Source organism: Populus trichocarpa, chromosome 7 (assembly GCF_000002775.5).
Source record: "Populus trichocarpa isolate Nisqually-1 chromosome 7, P.trichocarpa_v4.1, whole genome shotgun sequence".
NCBI lineage: Eukaryota > Viridiplantae > Streptophyta > Magnoliopsida > Malpighiales > Salicaceae > Populus > Populus trichocarpa.
The window spans coordinates 9159354-9169088 of NC_037291.2; the positions used below are offsets into that span (position 1 = coordinate 9159354).

Below are 9735 nucleotides of genomic sequence, written 5' to 3' on the forward strand. Positions count from 1 at the left end.
ATCCTCTATAATTTTATTTTTAGCTTTAGCTTCGATTCCCTTCATTTTTCACCATATTGGTGGCTAAGAAACTACTATGAATGCATGGGTTCTGACTTCTGAGTATAATATAAGCACCTTGAAGGATTTAGTCTTGACATCCACATGAAAATAAGGACTAAAACGTAAGTTGTTAAAAGATAAAGGAGTAAATTACAGTTTCACTGAAGTATTGGGACTTGAAAAGTTATATAATTTTCAAGAGACAAAAAGTGTAATAAAACCCACACTCCCCATCCGACCCGTCTCCCCCCTACACTCTCTCTTAGCTGTCCAATGCCATCGAAGAACAAAATCAGATAAATTCTCACAGAGCTTCAACTCAAATCTCAATGAGTAAAATCAGTTTGATTATCTTCACTCTAGCTATCATAATCACACCATCATCGCCATCATCATCAACCGTTGATAGTGAATCAGACGGTGGAATCGGGCAATGGCGAATTCTCACCAAGCAAAATTTTTCTTCTCAGATAAGACTCCACCCTCATATCCTCCTCGTCGTCTCTGTTCCCTGTAAACTCCCCTCTCTCTCTGTCTCATTAAAGCAATACAGTTCTTAATGTTTAGACACGGTCACAAAATCCAATATGTTTTATTTATTTACTTATTAGTTTTATTCTTTTGTACATGGACCCTTTTGTAGTTTTTTTTTGTGGATTTTCATGAGTTTTTCTTCGAGATCCTTTATGTTTTTTAGCTTAGAATTTGCGGTTTGTATGTTTTGTAGAGACCCAGTATAGTTTTTAGCCTTTTTAAGATAAAATTCATGGTACACCAGAACCACAGAATTCAATGCAGTTTTATGTTTTTTTTTTGGAATTATGAATCCCAATGTTGTTTTAGTGATTTACACTTGTTAAGAGTTCGTTATTCAGTTTATGGCCCGTGATTCGTGGGGAGGTAGTGGTGTAAGATAATGCTTAAGTTTTTAATGACAATACCTTCTTAATGTGTTTCCTGAGGTCACATTTGAGGGAATTATGCGTTTGTAAAGATACCCAATTTATTTTTTAGTATTTAATTTGAAGATTATGTCTTGTACTATATATTTCTTGTTGTTTGTTTTCAAATTATGGATAATTATTGCCAAATATATATTTAGCAATTATTGAGATTTATATGTTTACATAGAGACTCAATATGTTGGAATTTAAATGTGTATCTGGACATGCTATATGGTTTTGTTAATTGATTTTAAAATTTAATGAACAGGGTCAGGTGTATCTCGGTCGCTAATGAAGGAAATAACGCATTTGGTTATTGATAAGAAAGAAGAATTCGGATCTTTAAAGTTGATGTATATGCACAAAAATAATGAAAAAATGTTAGCAGATGCTATTGGTGCTGTTGTTACAGATGAGATTACTCTCTTATACTACCATCATTCTTTGTATTATAAGTATAAAGGCAAATATCGGGCAAGGAATATTTTGTCTTCCATTTTTCCTTATTTTTCGCTCTTGCCTGAAGAAATGCCATTAAAAAGATTGAGTGGTGAAGGGGATTTGAAGATGTTTATTGAATCGGCGGATAAGGCTGTGCTTTTGCTAGAATTTTGTGGGTGGACAGAGAAATTGATTGCTAGAGAGAAGAATAATGGTAGCAAAACTGGTTTTGGTGTGCAAGGTGAGAAACCTTGGCGGCAGTATTGATGCATGTGTGTGTATGTTTAGACTTGAGTGTTTTTGGCATTCAATTGTGAATCACATAACAACTAATTTGTGCTGTAACAGGTTTTGATGGAGAGAGTAATGTAATTTCAACACCCAGAGCGAAGGAAAACCAGAAGGTGGCTGGTAGTTTTGAATTGCTCTCTGTTATTAGCTTGATATGATAACTGATATTACAAAGTAAACAGGGCAAGAAGTGGTTTTTATTAAAATTCTCAAACTTTTCTAGTTTCTAATGTTCTGGTTCCAGGGGACAGAAAATGGAGAGATGAAATGTGGAATGGAAAATGGGCTCAGAGGAATTCCTTGGCTTGGGGAGTTTGCCTCAGTAAATGATAGTGCTCCTCTCCAGGAAACTGATTCCCAGGACAGTGTGGATCTAAAGCCCAGTGCTGTATCTTGTTCCCTTGAAGAATTTCAGAAATTTGATTCTTTCTTCTCAAGTTTCATGACTGATGTAAGGGAGTTCTTCCTGCCTCCTGAAAAGCATAGATTTGGTCTGGTTTCAGAGAAATCAATGCTCTCTCCTCTTGGTGTTGGAGATTCTGGTTCTTGGTCAGTAATGCTTTATTATAATGGATGTCCAAGTTGTTCAAGTATTCTAAAAGAAGGGGATGACATGAAGAGAGTTCTACAAATGGAAAAGTCAATTGTCACAGAGGTGAGTAAATATGCTCTTTCTCTGCCATTGTTTATTGCTCCATATGCTCTATTGGGTTTCTTCATCACTTCTTGTTTGCTTTTAGAATTATTATTCACCTTACTGTATTATGTATTATATTGATTGTTGACTGTTGTCTATTTGTTTCACTTCTCGTAGCTGGAAGGTGATGGACAAGATCTTGATTCCGCAATACCTTCAAACAAGCCATCAGTACTCCTGTTTGTGGACAGGTCATCTGACTTATCAGAAACAAGAATAAAGAGTAAGGAAGGTCTTGATGTATTTAGAGAACTAGCGTTGCACTACCAAATATCAAATCAGATGGGTCAGCAGAGCAACGACAAGTCTGAAGCATCCTCTGTCCAAGCTTCAACTGAATACCAAAGTGTATCTGGACACCCGAAATTAAAGCTATCTCCAACAGCTCAAAACATTAAATCAAAGGACAAAATGTCTATCATGATTGTAAATGATGGCAAACCTGTCTTGTTAAATAGTATGGCTTCAGGTTTGGAAGGCAGTTCCTTGCATGAAATCTTGACTTACCTTCTTCAGAAAAAGGAGGAAGCTAAATTGAGTTCAGTTGCAAAGGAGGCTGGTTTCCAACTTCTTTCTGATGATTTTAACATTAAAGTAACAGATACATTACTGTCAGTAGCAGAGGTGGAGTCTGAACACATACCGTCTGATGAGAGCCTTGTTAGAACTAGTACTGATCTGGACAAAGATTCTGCCTCTAATAACCGTGAAGAATCCCAGTCCACTACTTCTCAGGATGATGAAGAGAAGTCTACTTATTCTGATGCAAGTAGACGCCTACCATCTATAGAACCTGCTCAATACATGTCAGATCATAAACCACCTACTTCAGAAGATGCAAGGGCAGAAAAAAAGGGTTCTTTCCAGTCAGACAAGTTGGGGGAAGAACAACGCAACTTTCAAAATTTCAAGGGTTCTTTTTTCTTTTGTGATGGAAACTATCGATTACTAACAGCTTTGACTGGTGAGACCAGGATTCCATCCTTGGTAATAATTGATCCACTTTCACAGCAGCATTATGTCTTTACTAAACATACAAATCTCAGCTACTCTTCACTGGAGGATTTTCTTCATGGATTTCTTAATGGAAATCTTGTCCCATATCAACGCTCTGAGTCTGAACCTGAAAGCCCGAGAGAAGAAACTCGCCCACCGTTTGTTAATATGGACTTCCATGAGGCAGATTCCATCTCTCAAGTTACAGCTCACACTTTCTCAGAACAGGTTCTTGGTTTTAATCAATCTGACAATGACTTTGCTGCAAATGCATGGAATGAGGATGTGCTGGTCCTTTTTAGCAATAGTTGGTGTGGATTTTGTCAGAGAATGGAATTAATTGTTCGTGAAGTGCATCGAGCCATTAAAGGATACATAAACATGTTGAAGACTGGATCTAGGACTGGGGAAACAGTGCTCACTGATGGTAAGTGCACTTTAAAGTATATTGGTTTAGTCCATGTTTAATTATTTTTTCTTTTTTTCCTTTTCAGAACATGCTTTCCAAGTGAATTCATATAAAGATGTTTCACATGGGAAAGCTTAAACTGGGGGGCTGGTTTTCCAGAATCTGTTTTAGACTAGGTCAGAAAGGTTGCAAATTAATTTCCAATTATGATCCAGGGTTAATTAACTGGTTCATAATTATGGAATGTTTTAGAGGTTCTAATTCTCAAGGAATTCATTCTGACTAGTAAAACCTGGCTGGTTTTGGCTCTCTTACCTGTTTGACATGGGAAAAGTCATTTGTTGTTGCATGGTTGCTTTCTATAATTTTTCTTTAGTAAAATCTACATTTTTGGCCAGACAAATGGTTTTTCTATATGAATTGGTATGAATTTGACAAATGAAATGTATTATGTGACAGATAACCTAAAGAAGCTTCCCAAAATCTTCTTAATGGATTGCACGATGAACGATTGCAGTTTGATTCTAAAATCAATGAATCAGGTATGCCTTACAGTAATGGTCCACGCTCCAATGTGTTTTTTTCTTACAGCTATACTGTGACACTTACTTTCTATTTTCTGGTGTATGTTGATGTGCAGAGGGAAGTTTATCCTACTCTGTTGTTATTTCCTGCAGAAAGTAAGAATACTGTCTGTTATGAAGGAGACATGGCTGTAGCTGATGTTATTACTTTTTTAGCTGACCGTGGAAGTAATTCTCGACATCTCACCAGTGAAAATGGTAATTTTTTGACAAGAACATTTCATCCTTGGTAAATGACATTTGATGGAATAGTAGCTGAAGGAGATTGATAAGCATTTATGTTCTCCTAGTTCACACTTTGCAAAGTTTAGTGTTTTTCAAAAAAAATCCACATCATGCCTCTATTTGGTTAGTTGTGATCAACTAACACCTCTGATTTTGGAATCTGCCAAATTTGGTTATGGCTGCTCTTTGCATGTAACGCATCAGATTCATAGTTAAATTTCGAGAATGTGTAGCAATTCCAATTCAACATCTCATGATGTGGATTTTTTCAACAATTATAATGGCTAGCTAACAATGAAATCCCAGTTACACAAAGGTATTATCTTAAAAATAAAAGAAGAAAAAGAGCCAATACCTAAAGCAGAAATATAACAAAATTATAGGATTTTTTAAAAAAATTGTAGGACTTGTAGAGTAAATGTAATAAGCTCTATTGGAGTTCATGTTTCCTGTTGCTGTTATGCTTCAGCTAAACAGCAACAGGAAATTTTTTCAACATGGAGGCATGATGTGGATTTTTTCAACAATTATAATGGCTAGCTAACAATGAAATCCCAGTTACACAAAGGTATTATCTTAAAAATAAAAGAAGAAAAAGAGCCAATACCTAAAGCAGAAATATAACAAAATTATAGGATTTTTTAAAAAAATTGTAGGACTTGTAGAGTAAATGTAGTAAGCTCTATTGGAGTTCATGTTTCCTGTTGCTGTTATGCTTCAGCTAAACACTAGGAAAGTGAACTTTTCCCGTTCTCAACTGTCATGTTGAAGCAAATGTGCATCTTATAACACTGCTGTGACGCTTTGTTTGCATTTTTATTCAGAAGATTTTACTTGATGCATTATAGAATTCTTTTTTAATTCAATCTTATAGGAATTCTATGGACTGTTGCTGAAAAAAAGGGTGCTAATTCACTGAAGGATGCTTCGACTGCTGCAGAAGATAAATCCCATGAAGTCCTTTTAAAGGACCTAACTCCGAAGAGAAATGTGGAATATGGTCAGACCAAATCTCACACATCCAAAGGCTTGCATGATACGGTATCTCAGGTGGCAGTTGGCTCAATCCTGGTCGCTACTGAAAAGCTTAACACACAACCATTTGACAAGTCAAGGATTCTCATCGTCAAGTCTGATCAAAATACAGGATTTCAAGGTCTGATTTACAATAAGCATTTGAGATGGGACACTCTGCAAGAACTGGAAGAAGAGTCAAAACTGCTAAAAGAGGCTCCTCTATCGTTTGGTGGTCCCCTTGTAACTCGCGGAATGCCTCTTGTTGCTCTGACTCGAAGAGCAGTCGGAGGTCAATACCCCGAAGTTGCACCGGGTACTTACTTTCTAGGCCAGTCGGCAACACTACACGAAATTGAAGAGATCAGTTCAGGAAATCAATGCGTATCTGACTACTGGTTTTTCTTGGGGTTTTCGAGTTGGGGCTGGGAGCAGCTGTTCGATGAGATTGCTCAAGGAGCTTGGAATTTAAGCGAGCACAAGAAGGAACCTTTAGACTGGCCATAACTGTTTATTAATGTTCATCAAACTAGAGCGTTTGAAACTTCTCAAACGGGAACAGTAAAGAGCGATCCAGCACGGTAACTATATTAGAATTAGAAGAGGTGCATAAATTTTCTTAGTCTTAGCATCTAGAGATATTAAAAGATATAATTGGTTGGATTTTGATTTGTAATTGTATCCTATCTAATTTCTAATAATTTACAAAATATAAATCTGATTTTTTTTTTACCCAAGTGAGTTGGAGCTAAAATTTTTATGGATATCACAAATATATACGGTTTAGGCATGTTAATCCTCTTATTCTTTTGCTATTTTAAAAAAAACAAATATATTAGGCAACAGTTGGAATTAAATAAGATTTCTAAAATAAAGCTATTATAATTTCCATATAAAAACTAAACAAAATAAAAATCATAGTGAAACATTTTATTAAACAATTAAGGTTTAATATGATACAAAGACAAATTAATAGGAAAAGATTATGAAATGTTTTTAAATTTGTGATTTGACTAAGAAAATAAAAATTCAATATAAATTATTGAAAATTACACGAATTGCATTTGTTTTTCTCATAGTCTCTTGGTTGTCAAACATAAAAAATTAAAATTGTAAAATGTATTGTCATTTTATCATATTAGACTCAAAAGAACTATAATTTTTGTGAAAGTAGAAAATAAAAAGAAGGGAAAGAGATTACGAGAATGAGAGGCGGCTTGTAAGTATGAAGTCCAGAAAGAGAAAAAATAAAAAGAAAGAAGGAAGAATGTTATTCATACCAAGAACTTGGATTACTTACATTGAGTTATATGAGTTGGGTCAGGTTGAGTAGGTTTTAAAAATCACAACTCGCACCCCGCTCGTGATTTCTATTTATTAGGTTTTTTAACCCACTATCATCCGCAATATCTATATTATATGATTTTGACAGATCTGGTTAGGTTAAATAATACAAATATTACAGATGAACTAGTTTTTTTTAACATCCCTGTTAGGATCTTCCTCTCGTAATGGAGCACTTTATTTGTTTGCAGAAGAGTTGTTTGTAGGGCCTTTTTTTAATATTCTTTATCAACTATCAACTTACAAACTAAAAAGATTTGAGTTTTATGATAAAAGTTTACATTGATATAAATAGTGAAGCTTCTCATTATCTAATTAGATGTAATTAGGCTTGAAATTATGGTAAACATACTAAATTAAAAGACATAAATATACGGCTAACCCCATTTCACATCAATTTTTATTTTAGTTTCAAAGTTTATTTTGTTTATTTTTCAGTCTCTAATGTAGAAAAGCATAGAGAAACTCGCTTGAAAATAGCGAGAAGAGAAGAAGTTCTTGATTTTTTTTTGTTTCGACAACTAAAATAGTCAAAGTAAGTATCAAAGGGTTCAATTCGATAATGGTGGTTTTTAAGCCTTCTTGTTGTCTAAAACATAGATCGGACTTGAGAGGAATTTGTTTTTTCCCAATTTGATTGTGTTTTTAAACTGATTTAGGGGTGTTATGAGTTGAGAAATTAAGTTTTTGAGATTTCTATGGTGTTTTTTTGGATGAAAATGAGTTTAAAAATTAAATTTAGGACAAAAAACCCATTCTTCATGAATTTCTAGCCACCATAATAGTGGCTGAAATCTTGACAATTGCATAGCAGGTGACATATCGCCTGTTACCGCAGGAGAACTATTGCTTACTTAACTGAAAAAAACAAAAAAAGAAGCTCTTAAGATCAAAATAAAAAAAACCAAGGCCCAAACACGCCTGGATTTTTTAATTTAGGCTAGGTCCACGTGTATGACTTGACCTATTTTATTTTTTTAATTTTATTAATTAATTAGAAATATTATAATTATATTAATTTGTTTAATTCTCTTAATTTACTGAATTCTTAAAATAATTAAGAATCTATTTTAGTTATTATTTAAAATTTGATTTAGAATTTAGAAATTGAATTCAAAATATCTTCATTTTCAAATTTTATTCAATTCCAGTCATAAGTTTGGCGGGATAACTTAGATTAATCCAGTTGATTGAAGTCATCCCGATAATTGAATTTTTTTTCTTACTTTGAATACATTATATTTTGAGTTCGTAATCAAATTTTTATTTATAAATTGAAAATATATTATCAATGCCCATATATTTTTCTTTAAGTTTTTTTGTCAACCAATAACGAAATCCAATGTTTCTAAAAAGAAAATACGTTTTTAAGACCTTATTGGGTCTGTTCATAATCAAGCTGACCTTATAAAGTCCGATCTAAGTTTATTGCTGCATTTAATCACTGTTGTTACCTGACCTGACCCACCCTTATCTTTATTTTTTAGCTTAACTTATAAACCCAAAAATCATAGTTATAAAACTTGATCTAATGGTCGATCCGACAAAATGACTGGGTCACGAGTCAGGTGGGTTAACCTGGGTCAAGAACCAAGGCACATATTAATATGGTTGCTATGACATAAAATTTAGCTACTATAAAAGATCACATTAACATATATACTAGCTTAATTAACAAGAAAATATCATATTAACTTATATGCTAGCATAATTAATTAGCATAAGTAGATTAGAATGTGCACTTGTCTTCATATAAACAAACTTTTAACATAATTGTCTTAAAATAAAGAAAATATTAAAGACAAGGATAATAAAATAACAAGTTATTTTAGAGATAAATAATTTAATATAGAAAATATAAGGTGACAATATCCAAACTTCACTTTGCATTAGAATCCATAAATCAAACATCCTCATTTGCATAAAGAAAACAAAAGATTTTAGAACATGTTGAACAATTAACACTAGTAAAATTAAAAAAAAAAAAGAGAGAAAAGAATGGTAAAGTACAAGACCTCATTGGAATGACAACATTTTTTTTAACACAACATCTTTACTTTGGTTGAATGTGGGCATTAAATTCTTCAATGTCCACATGAGCAAAATTTGAATCAAATGCCAATGAGATTGAGCCAATCTCATTAATGTCTATCGAAACATCATCATGCTCTTGTGTATCTTCATTATCACAGTCCTCACTAATGTCTATCGAAACATCATCATGCTCTTATGTATCTTCATTATCACAGTCATCTTCAGTCTCATTTATATTTATCAAATCTACAATTGAAACATAATTAACCAATAAACATTACATGTTAAACACTAATTATTTTCAAACAAACTAATAACTAAAGGATCAAATCTTCCATTACTTTCATTTAAAGTATCTTGAATAGTCATGGTTGATAAATCATAATGAAGGATTTTACTTTTTCGGTTGTTAAAGATGATGAATTATTTTTTACTACCCAATTTTCAGTGTCAGAAAATGCCTCAAAATTAATTGAATCATAATTCCGTCATTTTCAATAATTCCTACAAAATCAAAGTTAAGGTACACAATATAAGTATAAATGATGCTACTTAATAATATAAAATAGCTTTTGAAGAATTAGAGAAAAGAAAATATTTTTGTTTCAATCTCAAATTATAGTGGACGTAAACTAGGTCATTAAATATTTGATGCTCCAATCAATTTCTCTTTTTAGAATGGATGAACTAAAAAACAATGGACTACAATCTATA

At 33.2% G+C, this 9735-nt stretch overlaps 1 protein-coding gene across 4 annotated transcripts; it reads left to right on the forward strand.

Annotated features, from left to right (window-relative positions):
* Positions 1-274: 274 nt before the first annotated feature.
* On the forward strand, positions 275-6375 carry LOC7462546 (uncharacterized). Of its 4 annotated transcripts, none has more exons than XM_002310626.4 (8): positions 275-555; positions 1255-1668; positions 1776-1838; positions 1970-2373; positions 2533-3838; positions 4280-4362; positions 4461-4602; positions 5504-6375. In XM_002310626.4, the coding sequence occupies exons 1-8, from the start codon at positions 372-374 to the stop codon at positions 6148-6150; spliced, it is 3243 nt and encodes a 1080-aa protein (XP_002310662.4). In that variant the 5' UTR covers positions 275-371; the 3' UTR covers positions 6151-6375. The 4 variants fall into 4 exon arrangements, with proteins under 4 accessions (XP_002310662.4, XP_024461204.2, XP_024461205.2 ...); XM_024605436.2 differs by having other exon boundaries at positions 1776-1831; positions 1942-2373; XM_024605437.2 differs by having other exon boundaries at positions 1776-1831; positions 1963-2373.
* The last annotated feature ends 3360 nt before the right edge of the window (positions 6376-9735 follow it).